This window comes from Megalops cyprinoides, chromosome 3 (genome assembly GCF_013368585.1).
Source record: "Megalops cyprinoides isolate fMegCyp1 chromosome 3, fMegCyp1.pri, whole genome shotgun sequence".
Lineage (NCBI taxonomy): Eukaryota > Metazoa > Chordata > Actinopteri > Elopiformes > Megalopidae > Megalops > Megalops cyprinoides.
Window position 1 is genome coordinate 965,660 of NC_050585.1, and position 26,300 is coordinate 991,959.

General features: G+C 40.2%; 1 protein-coding gene across 2 annotated transcripts; it reads right to left on the reverse strand.

The window, feature by feature from the left end:
* Positions 1–1,419: 1,419 nt before the first annotated feature.
* On the reverse strand, positions 1,420–25,722 carry LOC118774328 (dynactin subunit 4). Of its 2 annotated transcripts, XM_036523622.1 has the most exons (14): positions 25,449–25,722; positions 17,138–17,208; positions 16,764–16,942; positions 16,528–16,571; positions 15,061–15,168; positions 12,506–12,526; positions 12,076–12,149; positions 5,830–5,942; positions 4,959–5,068; positions 4,551–4,624; positions 4,352–4,406; positions 2,624–2,731; positions 2,277–2,374; positions 1,420–1,962 (listed from the first exon to the last, which is right to left on the reverse strand). In XM_036523622.1, exons 1-14 carry the CDS (start codon positions 25,581–25,583, stop codon positions 1,749–1,751), a joined length of 1,404 nt encoding a protein of 467 aa, XP_036379515.1. In that variant the 5' UTR covers positions 25,584–25,722; the 3' UTR covers positions 1,420–1,748. The 2 variants fall into 2 exon arrangements, with proteins under 2 accessions (XP_036379515.1, XP_036379516.1); XM_036523623.1 differs by lacking the exon at positions 12,506–12,526.
* Positions 25,723–26,300: the final 578 nt, after the last annotated feature.

Consider the following 26,300-nt stretch of genomic DNA (forward strand, 5'->3'; position numbering starts at 1 on the left):
ACACATATGAACAAAGTCAACAGTGAAATTATCTACAGATGTGGTCAAATCTGTTGGTACCCTTACAACTCATTGAAACAAAGCTTCATTCCTCCTGAAAAGTGATGAAATTAAAAGCAATTGTCTCATATATACCTGCATGCCTTTGGTATATCATAGAGTATAGCAAAAAGTGTGAAAAGAGAACTTATTGCTTATTCTACAAAGATATTCTAAAATGGCCTGGAAAGATTTGTTGGTATCCATAGAAAAGATTATAAATAATTGGATTAGTGATATTTCAAACTAACTGTTTTCTTTATGTGTGTCACACATGTCTTCAATCAGTCATTCAGCCTATTTAAATGGAAAAAAGTAGTCTCTCTGCTGTTTGGTATCATTGTGTGCACCACACTGAACATGGACCAGAGAAAGCAAAGGAGAGAGTTGTCTGAGGAGATCAGAAAGAAAATTATAGACAAGCATGTTAAAGGTAAAGGCTATAAGACCATCTCCAAGCAGCTTGATGTTCCTGTGACTACAGTTGCAAATACTATTAAGAAGTTTAAGGTCCATGGGACTGTAGCCAACCTCCCTGGACACAGCCATGAGAGGAAAATCGACCCCAGATTGAACAAAGACCCAGGAGGACTCCACTGTTGAAAGAAAAACTTAAAAAAGCCAGACTGGAATTTGCTAAAATGCATATTGACAAGCCACAATGCTTCTGGGAGAATGTCCTTTGGACAGATGAGACAAAACTGGAGCCTTTTGGCAAGTCACATCAGCTCTACGTTCACAGATGAAAAAATTAAGCTTTCAAAGAAAAGAACGCCATACCTACTGTGAAACGTGAAGGAGGCTCGGTTATGTTTTGGGGCTGCTTTGCTGCATCTGGCACGGGGTGCCTTGAGTCTGTGCAGGGCACAATGAAATCTCAAGACTATCAAGGCATTCTGGAGCAAAATGCACTGCCCAGTGTCAGAAAGCTCTGTCTCAGTCACAGGTCATGGGTCCTCCAACAGGATAATGACCCAAAACACGCAGCTAAAAGCACCCAAGAATGGCTAAGAACAAAATATTGGACTATTCTGAAGTGGCCTTCTGTGAGCCCTGATCTGAATCCTATCGAACACGTATGGAAAGTGCTGAAATATGCAGTCTGGAGAAGAAACCCTTGAAACCTGAGACAGCTAGAGCAGTTTGCTCAGGAAGAGCGGGCCAAACTACCTGTGGACAGGTGCAGAAGTCTCATTAAGAGCTACAGAAATCACTTGTTTGCAGTGATTGCCTCTAAATGTTGTGCAACAAAATATTAGGTTAAGGGTCCCATCATTTTTGTCCATGCCATTTTCATTTGTTTTATTATTTAAAATATTGTTGAATCAAAAATCAAAAGCAAAGTCTGATTTTTATTAAATATGGAATAAACAATGATTGATGCCAATTACTTTTGTCAGTTTCAAGTTATTTCAGAGAAAATTGTGCATTCTTCTTTTTTCGTGGAAGGGTACCAACAAATTTGCCCACATTTGTATATAAATCCTATATTCCACTACTTCTGCAAATGACAAAAAGTTCCTTTTCACCAAAAAAAAAAAAAAACATATGTAGTTGGAGGGCGGTCCAAGGTGTGCAGAAAAACATACTTAACAGTTGCTCTGAGTGGATGCTGATCCATTGGTTCAGAGAAAGGTGAATATGGAAGTCCTTGGTGGTGGGGTGATTGTGCTTTGTGTACGTAAGGGTTGGGCAATGATAGTAGCATCTCAGGGTGCCAATGGACCTAAGCTCAGTTCCACATGGTGGGTTAGCCAGGTGGTCTCATTGGGCATCTCTCCTTCCTCACTAGGTCGGCCAGTGGTGGCCAGGTTGCGGAAGTCATGGTGTATCTTGAATGACACAGTCACCTCACCCTCCTCACGCTGTGGAATCACCTTGATGAAGAAGCCAATCTTGTTGGACTTCCTGAAAGCCACCACACTGGAGAAGAGTGACACAAGTTCACAACTACTATGTGATGCAAATAAAGCAAATTAATGTTTATGTACATATTGTGTCCTTTTGTTTTCGCTTCTCAGCACTTTGACCATCAAGTTGCCTTTCCCCCCCTGAGTATGCTTGTGTTAGGGGATGTGCTGGGTGAAAAATCATCATTAAGGTCTTTGTACTATCTATTGCAAAAACTGGGCATGTGGATACAAAATAATAAATTTTGGCCTCTGTTAAGTCCAACAGATGGAGAGAGGAACTTCCCTGATATGCACATTAGCTGCAGTAAACATGAAAGCCCTTACTCTGGATTATCCTGGAAGTCCTGTGGTTCGGCCAGCTCATCATACTCTGCTGCCGCATCCTTCCCTGCCAGCACCAGCTCTTTGGAGGGTAACACAACCTACAACACAGCCAAGCATGCAACTCTGGGTCAAGGAAGAATGGCAATGTGTAGGATTATGTCTGGCAGTGCTTGCAATGGGGATAATCTAAAATGAATGGTTTCTAATGGTTACATAAAGGCTAAATAAGTCTGCTGAGACACTCTCATCCAGTAACAACCTCTGGTTTGATAGTCTAGGAATCCATGCTAAGGTATTGTTTTGAAATATTTCTGAACTATGTGTTTCAAGGGAGAGTGCTATGATACCTTGGCAGTGCTGTTAATGTCCTCCTGATCACCCTCTTCGCAGCCCACCAGGGTGACATGGGTGACACTCTCCACTGGATTGGTAAGAGTCAGCAGCACCTGGCTCTCCTGTCAGCAGAATACAATTTATCCACCCAAGCAACTAACATTAAAAATATTTCTTCATAAGACAGGCAAAGAAAAGCTACTGTACCCGAGCTCAACCCATGGTAAACATACCAGTACCACACTAATACAGAGCATTTGTGTCAGTGCTGCATATTAGTCTGATTTAAATAACTGAGATACATGCCCAAGATTGGTTCAATAAGGCTTGTAATTTTTCTTCCTTGTCATTTTTTCTGGATATAATTTAGTGTTACTAGGAATTTGTAAAGCTTGTAAAAACAAGCACAGGTGAAACGAACTCATGTCAAACTCAGGTGGATGTAATCCAAATATGCATTTGTAAAAATCTGACCTTGAGTAAATTAATTTTGTTCTATGCAATTCAGATTGACCTATTTTTTAAAAAATGTATTACTATGGCTGTGATGCAGAATAAACTGTTTAGGACAGTGAGTATTATTACTGTGTACTTAATATTGACATTTTGACTAACAGGGTTACAGTAAGATGAAGGCTGTGTCCAGTCTGCATGTGAGCAAGGGAAGTGAGCGAGTGAGTCCATACTTCATACATGACATCACACAAGCACACACTTGAGTAAAAAGGGCATATTAGATCAAACTGACACACACTGCTGGCATCATTCCAGTGCCGTGGCTTGTGAATTACAGGACACCATGGAACAAGCAGAAGCAAAAATCACATTGGCATTTTCGCTAACAATGTTGAAAACCATTACTAATCTGAAAGTGGGTTTTAATATTACACAGGTTTCATTGTATTATCTCCTGCACTGATTTCTCACATCATTAACAAGCATCGTTTGGAAACAGAGACAGTACAGAGATTAATTAAACTTAAATCTGCAGGAAGTAGCATTACATGTGAAATGTAGATATGGACAAATATGCAACTAATTACTTTAACACATGAGTCTCATTAATCTTCCAGTTTTAGATAAGCAATGTGACAATATAAATGTTACTAGACATGGTTTCTAATTGATTTTAGGGAGCTGCATTGTAATGAAGGGCATTCACCTGTAAATCCACTGTACCGGGATAGCGATTACATTTACATTTTCATTTATTCATTTGGCAGACTTTTATCCAAAACAACTTACACGATGATCAGTATAAAATGTCATGGTTTCCTAATTATTGAATATTGCTGCTTGATAACCAGATACTTATCAGCTGCAAACTTGAAATCCAGCTGCAAACTCTGTTCACTTCTAATTAAAACACACTGGAATCATTTGGTCCAATGTTACCACTATTTTGTGGCTGTTTGTGAGAAATGTTCATTCATAGACTAAAATTCTAATTAAGTTTTGGGCATCACTGAAATTGAAGTGAGCTGTCGCAAAAAATGAGCAAAAAGTCGCACTCTGAGATGCCAAATGAAAGGGATCTGAGCTTCCACATCAAATGTGAACAGAATAAACTTGCACACTCGCTTAAAGGGAGCAGTTGAAGGCAAGTAAAATTTCCTTTTTCAGATTAGGGTACCTAACAATGTGATCCCCCCCTTTTGAGGAAAGGTTCTTAGAGTATGTGCAGAAATGCAGACTGGGACACAGGCAAATCACAACCCAAATAAAGAATGAAAAGAACCTGCCTTCATGAATCGTAGGTTTGGAATGGACATAATTCTTACTTCAGGGATGTAATTCCTTTGAGAGAAAAATATCATTTCCATGATTAAATAATTTCACACATGAGGTTCTGTAAAAGAAGCAAATAATGAAGTTGTTCAAGCTTAAATGAAAATAAAACTCATTGCAACCATAAATTTAGTCAATAAAGTTAATACTCACACTGCCACCAGTTGGATTTTGAATTTTATTGATGTTGGGTTGAATTCCGGCTTACTCAAGTTGTGCTCACATTTCTAAAAAGACAGAAGTGATCAGAAGTGCATTCATCTAGTCTGCTTGAGCAGCCACTGCTTTACTGTGTACACCCAATTAACTATTTCAACTTCTAACATTTAAGAGTTCAACAAACAAGGTTAGAGCTAAATCGCCTGTCTGTATACTGCACATGTACATATTCTGCAAATCATGAATCAGACAATCAATTACACAGATGCTACACAATTCTATGAATCCTTTAACGTATCAGTGGTGGTCTTGTTAAAATTATTTTCCCCTGAACGTGCTGCCTCTTGTCACAATTAGGGTTTTTTTTTTGCTGTAGTTCTGCAAACAGCACTGGATACAGACCCTGCAGCGGAGTGAACGCTTGATCAGGAGATGTTTGTGTTTTGGGTGCAGCTGTGAGGCTCCAGCTGGCTGGAAGTCTGGCTGCAGTAAGCGCTGGCGCAAGGTAGTCACTGCCCAACACAACAAGCTCTTTGTTAGTCATTTCTTATCATTCGTCTACCACTCTACAACCTGTCCACAAGCATTATTCGAAAGAATGTGGCAATCGTCTCTGTGCATTGCTCAGCACTCGTAGAGTTCCTGGCAGTCAGATGTAGACCTTTCTACCTCCCAAGAAAGCTCACAACAGTGATCATCATTGCTGTTTACATCCCCCCTAGTGCTAGCACTAATGCTAATGCTAGCGGGGCCCTGGGTGAACACTACAGGAAAATCAGCAAGCTACAGACAGCTCATCTCAACGTCGTCTTCATCATCACCGGGGGACTTCAACAACACAAATTTCAAGACAGTATTTCCGAAATTCCACCTAAATGCACAGAGCCACTTCATGGAAGTTGTAACTTTGTTTACAATTTACTTGCACACTTCTGCCTGCCACCTTTTCCATTTAATGGCTTGATATTTTGTCTATTTATTGTCTTGTGCATGTATTCACTGACTGAATATAGCACAATGGGGCCCAGAGAAACGTTATTTCAACCCTACTCTATACCGTATATGGATGGGCTGACAATAAAATCTCTCTTCACTCGACTTATTCAACTAAGGCATTAACATTCAAGATCAACTTTTTACCACCACTGTGGCAATTCTATGCTCCTGCAACATCACAGCAATATAACAGTAATGTTTCCTGCCTGGGTGGCCTGTCTATGGGATTTTGAGCCTCCTCTTTACAAAAACACCAGTAGATCAGACTAGGTTATACCTTCAGGAAGGCTAACAGGCCAAATGTAGAAATCGTCAGGAAGGGGCTCCACCTCATCCAATGCCTGTGCTGGCTCAATCTTGATCTCTTTCTGGTCCTCCCCTTCCTTTAGTCTGCCAGAGAAGATCACTGTCACCTTTCAGTTTACCACTTGTGGTTTATATCAATAAAAAGAAAAGATTATGAAAGATACTTAAAGTAGCACCCACATAAAATCACAGCAATTGATTGCCACTCAGAATACAAATACTGAATACGTGAATATACCCCTTGAAAAAAATGTCAATCAAAAAGGATAAATGGTTATGCCACCACCATCAGATAGCAAGCCATTTGTGAGGGGCTGAGGGTAATCAAAATGTAAAGTTCACAGTATATGTATTTATATGTTATTTCACTGGCTCATTGAAAATGTGTAACGCTCAATTTTGCGACACAAATACCAGATAGCTAAGTTAATTAAAATTTTAATCATTAACCTTTCCAGCTTTGTCTTGATAAGAATCTGTGGCCAGTCGACCAGCAAAAGGAGCTAATGTTATTTTCATCAGGTACAAAAGGAGCTCTCTGGCTGCACATGGAGAAGGTATCTATGTTCTCACATGGGGGAGAAAGGACTGGATTCCAAAGTCCCTCCTCTCCTCAATTCCTACATTCTTGCATCCTCCATGACACAGAATTTCATAACTTAAGGCCTAGTCCAATTCTGTAGGAGACATATGAAGGAAGGAAGTGCTTCATTGACTGCTTCAGAAGAGGTTTAATGTAACCTGAGGAAGATGTTTTCTAGGATCTGTGCAGCATGTCCCAAAACGTGCCACCTTCCATACACTATTATTATTATTGCGATAGCATAAACAGTCACAACAAGAATACAAAAACGTGTTCAACAGCTGGAGGAGTACAGTAACAAATCTCAGTACAAATATATATTTATACTGTATTTTATTTGTACTTTACCAACAATTGCCTACATTTTGTTGATTTTTTTTCTCTGAATAAAGTGGTGACATGACATTTTAAGCCTTCCTCAAAAACTATAAGCTGACTTATGATACAGAAATTTCAATTCATGGATGGAAATCTTCACAATAATGGCTTTTCTCCTCTCCTCTTCCCACTCTGGAGAACCCGCCAGAGCTTCAGATACAAGTAATGATGGAGCAGCCCACCCCAGGTCCCCAGGCCCAGCTCCAGGTGCCTCATTTGCTCTCCTGCCTGACTGTGCCTAGTCACCTGGTCCAGCCAGCCAGTCGTCCCACCAACCAGGCCATTCCCTCATCCTCAGACTTTTCCTTCCTTCTGTTCTTCTAATTCAACTATTCGGTGCTGCTCAGAGATAGACAGGTTCTGCCTTTGAGTCAGATTTTGCTCAGGGTTTCTTCCTTTTATTAAGGGAGCTATTCCAAGCCACTCTTAGCTTTCCCTGGGGGATTCAGGCCTGAGATTTCTGCAAAGCTATTTTGTGACAAATTCTCTTTGTAAAAATGCTACACAAAAAAATTGAAAAAATTATCATTCCATGGATATACTGAATATGTGAGTATGTGTTTGGGATGCACTCTAGTTGTTGCCATTGGTATGCATATGGAGATGAATGCAGGTGCTGGATAAGGGATTGCGCTATAAAAAATCTCAGTGTTTCAGTCTTTCAGCTTTATTCTCATAAATTTTCAATTCATTCCCAAAACACATGCCAAAAAATTCCTAACTTGTCTCCAAAACTCTTCTGTATATATCCAGCGCCACTATGTGTATCACAATCGCACCAGATTTCAGCCACGGCACTTAGCCAATGAGTCAGCTTTCTAACTAGCAAGACAGCTGGCTGAAAATGACACTGGCTATCTAGCTACCAATCTAGGAGGGTTACAAGTTGGCAAGCTGGCTAACTAGCTATTGAGCAAACGTGATGAAAATAACATTATTAACACTATTGAGTTAACAACTTTTATAATTTACATTTATTCATTTGGCAGACGCTTTTATCCAAAGTGACTTACATAGGTTACAGTTGTTTTACAATGTTATCCATTTATACAGCTGGATATTTACTGAGGCAGTTGTGGGTTAAGTACCTTGCCCAAGGGTACAGCAGCAGTGTCCCAGCGGGGATCAAACCGGCAACTTTTCGGTTACGAGTCCTGCTCCTTAACAACTATGCTACACTGCCAACTTATAATGTCAGACAGCAAAAGATGTTGACGCCTACCTTTAAACCAATTGGTACCAATTGGCGATGTTCTTAAATGAGAAATGACTGGGAATGTTTATAGCCCTGTTTATATTGTTATATTAGTGTTATTAATATATTGCTTAGGAATTTAGTTGACTAGTTAATTTTCATACACGTTAGGTTAGACCTTATGGCCATTGTAGTTATTTGTATAGAAAACCCCAAAAACAGCCTTACTCTGTTGTATAGATATGCCCCCCCAACCAGTGGCTTTGTAGCTGGTGAACTTGCCATCCCAATTACATGTCCTACCATGCGTTGCAGGGAATGCAAGGAGCCAAATGTACAAGCTGCTACATTTACCACAACATTTACCACAATTTACCACAAAATTTACCACATTTACCACAAAATTAATGGTATTTTGACCCTTTCAATTGCAGCATTCTAATCATGCATCTTTGAAAATGTTCTCGGCCATCATTTTCATGATCTGGCACCTCCTCCACTAAAAAAATGCTTAAAGGAAAATGCGAGGAAGACAAGCACTTCAGTTAGAGGTGATTGTATGGTACAATTCAGCTTTTGGACAAACAGCATTCACAGTCAAGGCAGCTAGAGAACTGTACTGTAATGAGACCATTTTATCATAGTGCAAGTATATGTTACGTTGTCCATCAGTCCTCATCTAATCCAAAAAACTTGCAAACAGGTCATCTCTGTCAGCCGACTGTGTTACTGTGTGTTATCTGTTTGTTGTTTATTAAAAGAGAACTACACTTGATATATGGCTCCAGATGGATCTATAATAACACCACATCTGTTACTGTTTCAGGCACATATTGCTAGAGATTTTAAATATTGTAATTACACTGCTGCATAGCTGAAACTGATGTCAGCACTAACTTATTGACCGGTTTTACTTGCCAGACATGTTTTTCCTTGCCCCGGGAAATTGGGAAATCGTTAATGTTGAACCCTGAGTTGAAATTAGCTTACTGCCATGACCATGTTTTCATTCAAAAATGTTCTCTAAGAAAATGTTCTCTAAGATTTTTACCAAATTGCATTGAAGTAGTGGGTAAAATGTAAAAGCAGTGGACTGCCGCTAGGTTCACAATATAAAGAAAATACTTCCAACATGCCCTTGTGTACAGGGGAACAGAATGACCCTAGAACAACCCACCAGCCCCCTAGAATCATTTTTGCACATATTATACCTCAGGAATAATCAAGAAATCTTGTTCAGTTATAACGTGTTTTCATTCAAATTTTGTTTAAAATATTGTGACAATATTGAACCTTGAACCTATACTGCTACACCCAATACTCGCAACCTCTGTACTTGTGCAGAGGTGCTGAAGCTTGTCATGCTTCAATACATTTTTCAAGTGGCCAACAGCTACTTTTGGCATTACAGGTCACACAGACCAATATAGTGGAATGGGAGCACTTGCTGGGGGATAAATGTCTACTGTCATCATCCAAGCAACTCTCAGGCAGCCAACAAACCGCAAGGTGATTAAGAGTGGTGAGCCAAGAAAACCCAGGCCGACCTACCCCTATCCCAGGTGGAATGAAATATTTTCTGCTGCAGGATCCTGACCATAGCAAGAAAATGGCATAGATGGTTTTGGGCCATAATGCTCTAACTGTTCTCAAAGTGAACACCTTGTTGACTGAGCCACTTGGGAATTATAGCATATTAGTTAACTAGCTGACAAGCTAGTTATACATTTTCACAAGGAAATAACTGTATCATTTAATGTATGTTGAAACCTCAGGTTCTCCAAACTCTCAAGACGCACTCCTCAAATATCAGCAGCTTTTGTGCAAGTGTACACATGTACCTAGCCAGGTTAATCTAAAGGTAGATTAAGCTTGCTAGCTTGTAGTTCTGTAGCTGTTCACAAGCAGAATACAAGGTGATTTCCTCCCTCTCAACCGCGTTAACATTCTCTCAACTACCTGTGGACACTGTAACATCAAAATAGGTGTCATCTCAAAACACGCAAAGCCTCGAAAGCCATCCTCTCAACACCCATGGTTATCTGAGGACACACGAACAGAAATGGAAAAAATAAAATGTGCCAACAGAGTTGGCTGAATATCAACACCTTTTGTCAGTATTTTCCCCTTTCTCCTCTGCTAAAACTTTAGATGCTTCCAATAACCCATGGAAGCTATTCTCTACCTTTTCCTGTTAACTGAACCCTCACCGCCAACTATACCTCATTCTACCTCATGACATGACTACCTCATGACCTATTTTGAGACTAAACTGAGAGGACATCCACAACTCCCTCCGAAGGCCAGCGGGGACCCCCAGTCATGTTGAAATTGATTATGTTTCAATCTGCTGACTCTGCATTCTCTTCTGTTCCCAATGCTGATTTTCTACAGCTTCTAACAGCAACAGCCTATCTACGCGTCCTCTAGACCTCACCCCCTCTACCCTACCTCAAGCATATGCACCTGCTCATCTTTCTTACCTCTTCCTTGTTAAACTCCTCCCCGATCTCTGGTTGTGTTCCCATGAGTTTGGATGCACCAAAATATTAACCTCCCCTCCCTCTGCTTCATCTGCACACCCCATAGGTTCATCTCCTTGTGCTTTGTAACCCAGTGATTAGGTTTGATTCATTCACCAGCTTGTCACTTTTGAACCTGAAATTCTCCTCAGAGAAATCAGTCCATCCTAAAAACACTGACTGGAGGGTTGGCACCCTGTGTTGCACACTAATACAGTTCAGTGGTTGCAAGCAAGGGTGTGAATCTATCAAGGTGGGAGATATAGCTAGCAAGATACCACTGTTTTGCTACAATTTAGATTTCAAAACCAAAGCTATTATAAGAGATGCAGCATGTTGTTAACATTTGACAGTACGTTTGCTCCCATACTTATGCTATGCATATGTTGCCATTTTTTGTAGCCAGATAAATAGGTGTTGCTATTTAGTTTTTGGTTAAAGATGTCTTAATGCTAACTGACCAACCTCACCACTAGGTAGCTAGACCACTATTAAGGAAGCCAACTGACTAAAAGAAAGCAAGCCATCTAGCAGCTAGAACTGATGATGATTTTGCTTCAAAGGAACTGTAAATAAGCTGAAAGAAACAAGTGTGCAACATATATAGCACTGCTTTAAAGAATGTGGATCCTGCATGGGGTGGTCTTTATTTTCATGCATTTTAGACAAATAACCTTAAAAATAAGTTATATTTTGATTATTTATGTAACAAAGCAGAGAGATCTGAGATCTGATCAGAAATCTACTCTTGGATTTGTTAACTTGGTGCTGAATTATTTACGCAGCTGATTACAATTACCTCCTTAATAGAGCTAATGCAACTTGGAGTTCACTTATTTTTGAAAATGCACTGATTCTTATTTACATACCTTCATTCAACTGTATGCATCCATTTCTCCAAAAGACATGCAATTTGTGAATATAAACCATTTTATTTGAGACTGGTTGAGACTGTTTTTTAAACAAGGATTTCATACTAAAAATCTGAAATTTCTACAATAACATCAGGAGTTCACAAACTTTCAGGCAACACTGTTTGTACCACAACTGACATCTTGTCCACTAGTAAAAGTTTCATGGGAATCACAGTCCATTGGATAAAACCTGGCCAACCTGTCACACTAGCTTGCAGATATTTTCCCAGTCCACACACTTACAACTGTATTGCTCAAGTACTGGATGAAAATCAAAAGGAGGTAGCCATTAACAGTACACAGTGAACCTTTATGCCTTTTGAATAAAATCACATTTACATGTGTGTACAAATTGTCAGAAATTTTCAAAAGTATTTTTGGTTAAAATATAACTTACTCCAGTTAAGAGTTACGTAAGAGTTTTATAATTAATATTCACATCACAGGACATGTTTTGCAGCACCTCAATTTTGCCATATCACCTGAATACACATTTCTGAATCAACCTCAAAGAAAAAGGATCCTCTAAAAAACAGGCAACAACTGACAACTGGAATCATAATCAACACATAATCCTGAATAAACTCCCCTGTGCGTAGGAGGGTAGACCATAGGCGTTACTTACGAAAGTCCTGCCAGACTAGTGATTGGTGCTCCAGACCTCTGCCGCTGAAGCCTGGTACCAAGGCCATACTTTTCCTTTCACAAATAAAAGCAAACCATTTAATGAGCAATGCATTAAGAATACAGTGTATCTCAGAAGAACGCCATAAAAAAAGAAACATTTCCAAAACAGCAATGCAACAGTCTTATTGAAAATATATGTGTGCCACCTGCATGTAAATAGTAGCATGCTATAAATGTTCAAGCTTAAGATTCAACAACGCAGACCTCTCCAATTTCTTGAAAAAAAGAAATGATAGCAATGTAAAGCACATATACTAAAGTCAGTCTGTTGATAACGTATTTCAAGATAATTCACTCGTACATACAGTAGAAAGTGAGTAAATATTCTGGAAAAATGTACTCTCATTAAGATTGTAAAAATAACTCACCACAACGTGAATAGTGTGTTGCTGGGGATGCAAAACCAAAACCAGCATGCATTAGCAAAGGAAAGAAAGGAAAGAGAATTACTAAGGTGGGCCAAAAGTGATGAAGTAAACATTTAGTAGCCATTTGTGAAGCAGGGCAGCAACGTAAATGGGCTCTTACAAATTAAGGATGCAGTTGCAAAGGCAAAGTCCAAAGGTATAAGAAGTAAGATGAATTAATAAGAAATATTAAATATGACTTGCAGTTGCTATCACAGGTCATTTATATTTTAATAATGAATACGGCCCTCTACAACTCCTCCAAAGCGCAGTGCAAAGATGCAGCATGCATGCCATATGCAAGAAGGCTAAACATCAGGGGAAACACCATCACTGTCTTCACTGCATTCGATGACACTGTCTTGCAGGACTATCAGTAATATGCTGTATTATTCTGAATGCAAGGCAGTCCAGAATATAAAGCAATCTCCCACCTTCCAATTGTCTGATATGCTAATGGCTCACATTCATATTTAATACATGTCTTTCATTATACTACAGAAGAGCCAAAAAGCCACTACAGGAGGCTGGAGGAGTTGGCCCTTCTCTCCCTTTGGGTCATTACAGTGCGTTCAAGTGTAGTATCTCTGATATTTGATCATACTCCTGGCCAAAGACGAACAAAAAACATGCTATAAATGAAAAACTTACATATTGTATAGATGCACAGATACATACATGTACACATACATATTATACAAATTATCATATACATATTATTATTATAAGATCACGTTTTCTGCTTTTTTAATTTACTTTTGAATTTTTGTATTTTACTATTTAACTTTAATTTTTTTAATTTTACCATTCATTTTAAATGTAATACTTCTTAATAACATTACACAGAGTAAAGTGAGAATTCACAAATAGTCATTTTTTTAATCTAGGAAACATGAAGGTCACTTTTTTCACATCCCTGTAATTAGCATTTCATTAATCCTCTTCTGGCATGGATTACACAGACAGGACGAATAATCTTATAGTGGTTTATGAGATTAATGCATAACTTTTTAATTTTTTGGGTAGAAGTATTATCCAATATGTGCGTCTTTCATAGCATGTTTTTGCTGCTACTAAATCAGCACATAACGCTTGTGTCAACACAGTAACCACTGTGCAAAAGTGCTTAAGTGAAATGAAGTCCAAGTCTCACAGCACAATACGGGGACTAGGCTTAACTGACATCATCTAAGCATCTCCACGCGCCTGACAAATCGTAGGGTCAGGAGCAGCGAGATGTGGAATCCCTGGCTCACCTGCCCACCCTTACAAAGTCAATTTATTCCGCTGATGTGGGACTCCAGTTAAATGATGGCAAATGACAACGGTCTGTTTCAGACCAGAGTCATACACCTCAGTCTGTGCCTAAAACAAACCTACCAATTGATTATAGTACCTTCCACATTCATGCATAGCCCTGACTGAAGAGGAATATTGCATTGCATAGATGTTTGTTTCCTACAACATTTTGAAACATGTTATAAAAGTCTTGACTAAATATTCAATTATTTTTGAATGTCACAATATTTCGGTCACAGTATACTCCACAATGCTGTAGTGCAGTCACTGTTCAATTACAAAATGTAAATCTACTGTATCCAGCCCTGCTTCGGTCATTAGTTGCCTTAAATTTCACTCCCATCATTCTTCATGCTATCCCTTTAACAGTGCAAGATGCCTTTTTTCATTGGAAGCAGGATGCATTTTATTTTTTTCCATCACATCTCAGTGGTGTCCAAGCACTTGGCTAAACTGTGCAAATGTTTTCTCAAAAAGTTTATACTAAGTGCTATGGTCTGTAATGTCAAGTACAACTTTTTTATTCAAATTTCTAATTCTTAACAGTTTTCAGCTTCTTATGCATCACTGCATGTGATTGAATATTATATTAACTGAGTGAGCCCAAAATTATTCTTAAGTGGATTGCTTTTTTCTTACAAGCAGAATATTTAGATAATTCTTAGTGTTTTTGATGACTACATGCACTTTATTCTTGTATCTGTAATTCTCTGAAACCCACAAATTCATATTGTTTACAAAGAATGAATTTTGCTCCAGGTGTATTTGTTTTCATTTCATCTGGGGCATAAATGAGCATGGAGAGCAATGTATGCACACAGACATACACACATGCATATATACAGACAAGTAAGTGTGCTAATACTTGTATTTGTACTTGTATTTGAATCAATGACATGATACTTGCAATTGTACTCCATGCAGTGCAATTTCATAAAGAAATAAAGCAGTCTTTAAAATGTTATGTTTATGTAACCTCTTGCAATGAATATGATCACACTAGAAGGTACATGTATACATCCTTTGTTCATCACAGGTCTAAATATGATTGTTATGAGAGCAGTTAAATCTGTAAGAACTTTCTTCTTCTTACTGTCTGCTTGACAGTGTTTTCGTCATATTTCTCCCAGTTTTGGTTTATAACTCCCATGTGGTTTATAGAGGTTTCTTAAACTGAGCTTGAACTGTGATCATGGTTCTGGGAGGGAACTGTGTACCGAGAAGGCCAGTGGCATGTAGGGACGACGTCGGGCCAGTTTCTTTCGGTCCCGTTCCAGCTTCTCACGTTGGGCCAGCTGTTGATAATACTCTATCAGCTTGTTGATCTAGAACACAAAAATGCCAGCCAATAATGTTAGATATCTCCACAAGAAATAAATTCACAAGATAAAACACTTCCCCTTTGTTGATATCCATGAAACTAGATGCACATGTTTCTCCATTGAGACAACAGCTGTCACTTAATTTCAGTTTTTGAGATTCCACAGTTTGTATGCAAAACTATTGATGTGATTGTGTTTAAATTTTCTGAAACAATATTTAATGCATGATAGTCTATTTCGGGTATGCTATTGTACAAAGTACTGTATAAACAGCTGAATGATGAGGGAAGCCTGTCTTTCAAAGTTATGCTCATTCCTGATGTGCACAACATCCTTATCTCAAACATATTCACTTGACACAGGCCCATTACCTTTAATTTTATTTTCACAAACAGCATCTAGGGAAATTTACCAAAGGAAGGAATACACCTAAGATGGGGATTAGCAGCTTGTGGCTCTGGAGGTGCATGTGGCTCTTTGATTGCCTGCCTGCAACTCTGAAGTGATCTATTAATATGAGCAATCAGCAGTCCTACATCATTTCCCATTATCCATTAACAGAGTTTTTAAATAAGCCATTAACTCACACGAACACCTAAAGTAGTTAGGAAAACTATTATGTCAGTGAGAAAACTATGTCAGTGACAATTTAGTTTTTCAGCATGTGCATGCCAGCTTTTCCATCCTACAGGTAAAAGGTTGCCCAAAGGACTGTAGTTGCTGTCAGTCAGGGGTGCTGCTAGGATTTAAACACATTCAGGGCTCGGCCCATGCTTTGTGATTTTGTGAGTCGTTGTAATTTAACTTTTTTTTTTCTAAGAAAGCAGAACAGACCTGGACATGAGCATTTGAAAAAAATCCGTCTTTTCACAACGGTGTAATTTTGTTTCAAATTTTAAATGATAAAACTTTTGATTTTGTGTTCAAAACAAATAGCATCCCAGTCTCCTTTTTTCAGTTTCTGAAAAGGCAAACATTGTGAAGAACATTGTGTTATTGTGAAATTTTGGGAAAAAAAAAAAACTCAAAACAAAAAGGCTCTTCCTGTCATTTGGGTTGCCGACCCCTGACCTAAGATGATTGTTTTTATAAATTTTAATGAATTTTCCGCTGTCTTAAGTAAAACAATTAGCTGTAGGCAGCAGTGTAGCATAGTGGTTAAGGAGCAAGACTCATAACCAAAAGGTTGCCAGTTAGATTCCCCACAGGGGCACTACTGCTATACTCTTGGGAAGGTACATAACCCACAATTGATTTAGTAAATCCTGCTGTATAAATGGATAACACTGTAAAAATCTGTAATTGATGTAAGTTGCTCTGGATAAGAGCCAATAATGTAATGTAATGTAAAGCTGTACCTACCCGTGGAGTGTGTGGACTCTCTGGCTCCTGCCATCCTCCACTGGCTGGAATAACAGAAGACAGACACATTTAAACAGTTTGCTGCTTGTTTGATGATTCATTTAAAAACAGTATAACATAACAGACACGGACAGATTAAAAGGCACTGCAAAGAATGGGCCTGCAGAAGCCATTTTGACTGCTCTTTTTATCATCCCTTTGCACAGAGAAGACCTAGAGCTGGCTTAGGCACACACCAACAGACTTGTCGGCCATGCCCACATCACGCGACGTCCAGCGGCAGAAGCCACAGGCAAGGTAGTAGGCCTTTTTCAGGGTGGTCTTAGCAGGATCATCAGGCAGAGGGGCGGGAACGTTGGTGGCACGAGTGGATAAAGTGTGCATGCAACATGGGCAATCAAAGCAGTTGGCACACCTGGGGCAGAGAAGTCACATTCAACACAATTATGACCTTTAACTTATTCTAGAATACATTAAACAAAATATTCAAAATTATTTATTTTATCAACAAAGCAAAAGATTAGACATCTCAATATGCTTACACATTTCCATTCTATTTTGGGTAAGACTGTCCAATCTGCTTGAATCAAAATGTTAAATGTTTTCTCACCTGTTCTTTTTAAGCTTGGCCTCAGCTGAGGGCATATTTTCCAAACAGCTTGGACAATAGTGAGAATCCACCTGAAATCAATGTAAAAGCAAGCATATTTCAAATCCTATCAAAGTGACCTCAGCTGAACACCACTTCACATTTTTAATATTACTGTGGACAAGTAAAGCTATCAGTATAACTTTGTGTATAACAAGCTGTATTTCAACTTTGTGATTTTCTGTGTGATTTAACAGTTTGATTTAATATTAGTACTATCTGACATTTTTTCATTTAGGTTTACATCTTTTATTCTGCAGGTGGTTTTATCCAGAGTGACTAAAACAGCCTACATACAAGAAGTAAATTTAAGAATATATTATATACACACACACACACACACACACACACACCGATGAGCCAAAACCTTATGACCACCTGCCAAATATGCTGTTGGTCTTCTGTGTGCCACCAAAACAACGTGGACCCACCGAGGCATGGACTCTACAAGACCCCTGAAGGTGTTGTGTGGTATCTGCCACCAAAACATTAGCAGCAGATCCTTCAAGTCCTGTAAGTTGCGAGGTGGAGCCACTGTGGATCGGACTTGTCGGTCCAGCACATCCCACAGACACATAAGAACATATCATGACGAGAACAGGCCATTCGGCCCAACTAAGCCTGCGATTACAATTAAAGAGAATTAAAAACTGCATCAAGTCTGGACTTGAACACAGCAAGGGTCTCTGTGTCAACTGCATGAACTGGCAACCTATTCCATGTATTCATAACTCTGTGTAAAATAGTACTTCCTTACATCTGTGCAGAACTTACTCTTAACTAGTTTCCATTTATGTCCCCTAGTTCTACAGACTGAACTTACCCTAATAAATCTATTATAGTTAACCTTATTGAGTCCTTTTATAAAACTTATATTAGATCACCCCTAAGTCTCCTCTCGCTAAGTCTAAATAGGTTAAGTAACTTGAGTTTTTCCTCGTAGCTTTTATATTTTATGCCAGGAACTAATTTAGTTGCCCTTCTTTGAACTTTTTCAAGTGCCTCAATATCTTTCTTATAGTGCGGTGCCCAGAATTGCACACAATATTCCAAGTGAGGTCTGACTAAAGCATTGTATAATTTCAATATAACCTCTTTAAATTTATAATCAATACTTTTGGCTATATATCCCAACATCCTGTTGGCCTTTTTTACTGCTACAGCACACTACCTAGATCCTGTTAAGGGGTCAACTATTACTCCCAAGTCTTTTTCAAATTGAGCACATTCTAGTTTTTCCCCCCCATGAAGCAGTCTTGTCTAAGGTTCTTATTTCCCACATGCAAGACTTTACATTTATCTAAATTGAATGTCATCTGCCAGGTATCTGCCCACGTTTGGATGCTGTTTAGGTCTTCCTGTATTACCTTAGTTGATTCTATACTGTTGGCTAGACCCCCTAGTTTTGTATCATCCGCAAATTTTACTACTTCACTACTAACCTCTGCATCAAGATCATTTATGTACATAAGGAATAGCAAAGGTCCCAACACCGATCCCTGCGGGACTCCACTTCATACAGGACCCTGCTCTGATACAATACCTCCCACAGTTACAATCTGCTTTCTATTAGACAACCAACTTCAAACCCACTCAGTGATAGCTCCTGTAATTCCTGCAGATTTCATTTTCACTATGAGCCTCTCATGCAGTACTTTGTCAACTGCCTTTTGAAAGTCCAAATAGATTTCCTGGATCAGTCCGGTCACCTTTCTTGTAGATAGGTACTACACTGCCATGTTTCATCTGGTATTTCTCCAGTTTTGAGAGATTGTTTAAAAATAACTGAGAGGCTTGTAAACCACTTCCGCTAGTTCTCTGAGAACTCTTGGATATAGTCCATAGGGGCCTGCTGCCTTATTTGTTTAAGTTTTTGGAGTTTATCTAGTATCGGGGTGGCCAACCCACGGCTCATGAGCCGCATGAGGCTCTTGGCCAATAGTAATGCAGCTTTTCAACTCACATTTTTTTGTTTTTTCTCTCTTCTTACCTGGTAAAACACACAAAATTTGATAGATCAAAATTAATAAAAAATAAAATAAAAAAGTGATAAAATTTACACTTGTTATGGTTGTGTACATTGTTACCACTGCTTCCGATCCGCCAAGGGAACCAATCATCTTGGGGGGATTGGTTGCGGGAGGTGGTGGGAAACAACCTGCTCCTTACAAGTTAGTCACAGGACAAGTTAGCTTAGCTGTCATCCATTGTCAAAATGGCAAAATGCAAGGCTAAACAAAAATATGAAGATGAACACAGGACGTTTTTGGAAGACTGGGAGGATGCTTACTTTTTTATTGAACGTAATGGCAAGCCACTCTGCCTGATATGCAACACATCAATAGCACATTTCAAGGCTTCAAATCTTCAGCGTCATTTTAGCACACTCCATGCTAACATTGACAAGGAATTCCCGAAAGGTACTGAACTTTGCAAGCACAAATTAAACACCTTAAAAAGTCAGGCAAAAAAGCAGACTCAGATGTTCCAGCAATATACCAAGCATGCAGAGACAGTGATGCTTGCATCATATAAAGTGGCATGGAACATTGCCCGTATTAAAAAGCCATACGAGGAGGAAAAGTTTGTTAAACAGTGCCTTACTGACGTGATTGAAACCTTGGCTCCAGAAAAAAAAAACCTGAAAGATTCAATAACAGACCTCCAACTGTCACGCCACACTGCTGAACACAGAATTTCGGACATAAACACTGCCACCGAATCTGAGTTACACTCCGATCTTCAAAAATGCGCATATTTCAGTGTGGCATTAGATGAGTCTTGTGACATACAGGACAAGCCGCCGTTGGCTATATTTGCACGGTTGGTTTCAGAAGACTGTGTGGTTAAAGAAGAACTCCTTGACATCATGCCATTAAAGGACAGAACCTGTGGCATCTATGTGAAAGAAACAATGACTGATGTCTTTAAAAAAGCCAATCTGTCATTACAGCAATAGCTACGGATGGAGCTCCATCTATGATCGGATCTGTGAATGGCCTTGTGGGGCTATGCAAGGCTGACAACATATTTCCTGAGTTTTGGAATTTCCACTCATCCATCGGGAGCAACTAGTGTCTAAAACACTGAATTTAGAACACGTCATGAAGCCTGTGATGGAAATCGTCAACTATATCCGCACACATGCTCTTAATCACAGGTAATTCAAGAATCTCACCGCTGAACTTGACGAGGAGATGCCAGGTGACCTGCCACTGCACTGTACTGTGAGATGGCTTTCTAAAGGCAAAGTGCTTTCTTGTTTCTTTGAGCTTTTGGAAGCTGTGAAAATGTTCATGGCGGAGAAGAACAAAGATTATCCTCTGCTTTCAGACCCCAGGTGGCTTATGGATTTGGCGTTTGGATAAACTGAACCTGGACCTGCAGGGGAAATTAAAAATGCTGCCTGACCTGGTACAAAGTGTATTTGTGTTTATGAACAAACTGAAGCTCTTCAAGGCGGAGAATTAGCGCATTTTCCTACTCTGCGCAAAGCAGGCGGACAAGCCCCCGCCGTAAAAATGGCAACAGCCCGGTAAGCGACATTGCTTGAGCAACTTCACGGGAGCTTTATGGCCCGATCTGAGGACCTACAGCAGAAAACGCCACAGATCACATTTCTCGTTGACCCCTTTAATGCGAATACAGACTGCTTAAAAGCCCCGCTTGTCACTGATGAAGCAGCGACGGAGCTGGAGATGAATGAACTCCTCGAGGATGACAGACTGAAATCTGTACTGAAGGAAGGGCACCTTGTGTTTTGGAAAACTGTGCAAATGGAAAAATACCCCAGTGTCAAACGAGCTGCAGTCAAGTTCCTCTCAATGTTCAGGTCAACATACGTCTGTGAGTCCTTGTTTTACACCCTGAAACTCGTGAAATCAAAGCATCGATCCATTCTGAATGACACACATGTGAAAGAACTGCTCCGAGCGGCCACAACAGAATACAAGCCAGATTTGCAGAGGATTACTGAAAACAAGAAATGTCAGAAGTCCCACTGAATCCAATCCAACAAGGTAAGAAAAAAAACTTGCCCCAGTAAGAAAAAACAGATGTTATGTATGATGTACATTTTTGTATTTTCATGTGGACTTGCCCAAGTCCTGTCTGATAATTTATATCTGGCTTAGCAGTGTATGTTTGAGAGAGAGAGAGAGAGACAGAGAGACAGAGAGAGAGAGAGTGTGCACAATAACTGGCCTCCAGTCTTGGTAGGTAGGACTTGCAGTTTGACATGAATCTGGCTGAGCAGCGTGTGAGGGTGTGTGTGTTGACAATGACTGGCCTCTAGCCTTGGGATGAACTCAAGTCCATTTCTGTCAAACTCCTGTTGCATAGTGCGGGGTGTGTGACATGTAACTGAGCAAAGGAGTGTGTGTGTGTCATGGTTAATTGTTAAGGTTTCATTCTGTGTGTCTGTATGGGGGGTGGTCGGTGCTTGATGTGGCTCTTTGCACTACCACAGGAAACTTTTTGGCTCTTAGTCTCTGACTGGTTGGCCACCCCTGATCTAGTACTTCTGCATCATTTAATTCAATTTCCTCCATAAGTCTCTGAGAACTGAATGGACCTGAAGGCATATGTGAAAACACTTCACTAGTGAAACTCTCTACAAAATAACTATTTAGGGTATCAGCAATAGCTTTGTTATCATAAACCATAAGTCCATCCTTATTTTTTATACCCCTTATCTCTTATCCTTAACTATCCTTTTTCGACTGTAATATTGAAAAAAGCGTTTAGAGATGCTCTTTGCATCTAGTGCAATCTGTCTTTCAAAACGCCTTTTAGCTTCCCTTTTTTTTTTTTTCTTAACTTGACCTTGCATATTACTGTATTCAATCTTATTACTCTCTGAGCTGTCCAACTTGTATTTTTTAAATAATGTCCTTTTTTGTTTCATCCACTGTGGATGCTTCTTTTTCAGCCTCCCTTTTCTCACTTGTGGAATGAATTTACGCTTTACATCCAGAATAATCGTTTTAAATATGCACCACATTTCTTTCACAGTTTTACCATCTAGAAGAGGTACCCAGTTTATATTCCTTGTATAATCACGCATCTTAATAAAGTCAGCTCGTCTAAAGTTGAATACTCTAGCATTGGAGAATGCAGACTTAACTTGCCAAAAACTTCAAAAGTAACTGGACTATGGTCACTTTTTCCGAGTGGTTCCCCTACCTCAGGACTGCACATTCTATCAGGATTACTACACAGAACCAGATCTAGGATTGTGTTCTCTCTTGTAGGTTGAGTAACAGACTGTATCAAAAAGCAGTCATTTACAACATCCAAAAACTCTTCCTCACATTTACCTTGACCTGACACAGTTTCCCAATTAATTGAAGCGTAACTGAAGTCCCCCATTACTATTGTCTCACCCTCCTGACATGCTAGCTTAATGTTATCAAACAGCATACTGTTAACACTGCTGTCTGAGGCTGGTGGCCTATAACATACTCCAACATTCAGACCCTGAATCCCCCGATATTTTAATCCATATGTCTTCACTAACACCAAGGGGCTCCATTCCTGAAATTTCCTGAATATTAAGATTATCCTTTACATAGAAAGCAATGCCGCCTCCTCTTCTATTGGTTCTATCTTTTCTTAGCAGCTTGTCTCCCTCTACATTATACTCATCCCCATCCCCTGCACCAAGCCACGTCTCTGTGATCCCAACAACATCATAATTACTATTACTCATAACAGTTTCTAGATCCAAAATTTTATTTTTTATGCTTCTTTTTGCATTTACACAGAGAAATTTCAGAGTATTGCATGTATATTTCCTGTTTTTCCTTTCCACTCCCAGCTGCTCAAAACCACCTCTGACTGATTTGCAATCATGGTTCCCTCATTACTAATAAAATATTTAGCCATGGTGTGTTCTATTCCGGCAGTCTGTCAATCCCTACCCAGCTCACTGTATAATCTCCCTGCCCCCCCAGGCCCTAGTTTAAACAACCCTCTGCTACCCTATGTATACGCTGGCCCAATGCAGCTGTACCGCTCCGGTTCAGGTGTATCCCATCCCACTTGTACAGGTCACCCCTGTTCCAAAAGGAGTCCCAGTGCCCCATAAACCTGTACCCCTCTTTCCTACACCAGGTTTGTAGCCACGTGTTAAACCTCCATATAAAGCCTTGTTTCCCAGAACACAGAACCTACCCCTTCCTATGTCATTGGCTCCAACATGGACCATGACCACTGGATCCTCCCCCGCTCCGGATTGAGATCTGGAGAATTTGGAGGCCAGGGCAACACCTTGAACACTTCATCATGTTCCTCAAACCATTCCCAAACAATGTGTGCAGTGTGGCAGGGCACATTATCCTGCTGAAAGAGGTCACTGCCATCAGGGAACACCATTGCCATGAAGGGGTGTACCTTGTCTGCAATGATGTTTAGGTAGGTGGCACGTGTCATATTGACGTCCACATGAATGGCCGGACCCGGGGTTTCCCAGCAGAACATTGCCCAGAGCATCACACTCCCTCCCCCAGCTTGTCATCTTCCCACAGTGCATCCTGGTGCCATCAGTTCCCCAGGTAAACGGTGCACACGTACATGGTCATCCACATGATCTAAAAGAAAATGGGACTCATTGGACCAGAAGACCTTCTTCCACTGCTCCAAGGTCCTGTTCCAATGCTCACATGCCCATTGTAGACACTTTTGACGGTGGACAGGGGTCATCATGGGCATTCTGACCAGTCAGCGGCTACACAGCCCCGTATGCAGCAGGGTGCGATGCACTATGTGTTGTGATACATTCCTTTCGCCACCATCATTAAAATTTTCTGTGACTTGTGCCACAGTAGACCTTCTGTCGGTTCGGACCAGACGAGACAGCCTTCGTTGCCCCCACAAGCCTTGCCGTTTCAGAGATGCTCTGACCCAGTCGTCTGGCCATAACAATTTGGCCAGGGGCAGAGCCAATGGCTCATTGCAGAGGGGGCGAGGACCTGTAGTGGGCCCTTAAACAGCCCATCATAGGCTGTATGGAGATGCAAGACAGATCCAAGGGGAAACTTACGGAGACGGAAGGGCGGAACGGAGAGAAACGCGGATTACAATGAGGTGTGCTATTTCAGCACAGCTCATTGCGCGAGACCATTTTTAAATACTGTGGCTCCATCAGCAGTGACGCGATGGGAAATAAAACAAGACAGCCGGCGATCGCCTAGTTCCTATACTTTGGGACTCGAACAGAGGGCGTAATTTTTCTGTTTGTACACTTACACAAGGACACTGGACAGCGAATAAAGTTTTCTGTAACTCTACTGTGTCTCTGCTCATTCAAAATAAATATTGCGGAGAGAAACTTAGCTAGGGGTCGGTCGAAACTATTACGCCCTCAGTCTGACTTTTTATTTTTTGCAGCAATAAAGACACACAAACAAACTTTATCCAAAATATTCAACTAAACAAAAATACATGTTCAGTCAGGCAGATTGGGCCCAAGGTAACTGGGCACCCTCTGCTCCCCACTGCATCAACATTCAGGTAGATTGTCAATGTCATGTTAACCAGTTAACTTGATGTGCCCGTCTAAGGATATAATTATACAATCTATTATATACGGAATATCTAGAAAATTGCTGCCATATTTTAAATGTTTATAAACCACCTAGACCTTATGCAGATGACCTATTGGAATTCCCTGTTCTTACATTAAATCTAGCTGCCATGGCTGATAATGTTTTGATTGTAGGGGATTTTAATATTCATATCAAATGTGTTTGACACCATAAAAATGGTCTATTCTCAACTCGGTTGGCTTCATCTAGCATGCAGCGGAGCCAAAAGGTTAAACTGGAAATTGGGAGCAGGGGAGCTTAAGACCCAGCTATTTACACTGCATAGGAAGAAGAAAAAGGAGAAAATAAATAAAACAAAATAGTACCAACTATGAGGAACACTTCACGAGTGTGAAATCTAATCTAACATCAGCAGTCTTCACAAGATAGGTCATTGTCGTCTAGCTAGTACGCTATCTTCTGAGCAAATGCGATGTGATTTGGTAATCTCACATTGCACATGTGGCTAACATTACTTATCGTGCTGTGCGTAGCTGGGTGAACTAGCTAGCCTGCTAATTTTGCTGTGGATTTCTGGCTGGCTGGCTAGCTTGACGTCCACATGGAGGTAGCAAGCTAGCTAGATAGCTCGCTGTCAGCATGGATCGTATGAGCTAGCAAATGATGCTCTACTGATTGTAGGTCCTGTTCCATAGACACTTGGGTATCCGCATAATTCGTCCTACCTCATGAGAAACGCATTCCAGAGAGCGCAGTTCACTGCAGTATCGGCAGAAGTAAAGATGAGATAGCGGAGCGTAGATTTTCTTTTCACCGCAGACCAGATACAGCACTCTGTCTGGCTGAAGAAGGGCCGCCATTTTTTAGAATAAACTAAACGGCTGCGTCCTAAACCTTAAGTGCTTACTTGCCCTCAGCACTTCCCTTCAAAATGGCGCCGAGTTAAGTGTGGAGGGTATCCCGATCCACAAAAAGCACCTACCCTCGGCTCTGCCCGTCAAGTTCTCATGCTTACCTCACATACACATTTTCCACAACAATAATATTACGTATGCGCATGCGCGACTTGCTCGCGAACTTAAATCATCGCTAAGGACGTAACATCTCTCGCAGTGCTGCTTCATAGAAGACCTGCAAAACCCCAAAGCCCGTGCATAAAGGGCAATGGTTATTTTGTGCCGTATGCTTGCCACTTTGGATCCCATTTTGTGAACATGCCCATTTTGTGAAAACTTATCTTCAGTAAAACGTTGATATTCAGTCAATGCTGCCAGCCTCCAAACGGATTCAAACTGCTTTCATTTGAGCGGATGGATGTTTCAGAGTATGGTTAAGGTTTCAGGACCTTTCATGGGTTATACTGGTAAATGTAAAAGCTGTACTGTGGGGCAGTTTTCCAGTCCTGGTCCTTGGGGGGGGGGCATGTATGCTGGTTTTCATTCCAGCTGAATCCTCAATTATATAATTGTTTAAGGGACTCAGAAAAAAAATATAGAAGTAACGTTAAGTCAAATAGTTGGGAAACACTGCTGTTGGGTACTGGATTTTCCTCACAGAGGATGCCATATTGGAATCCC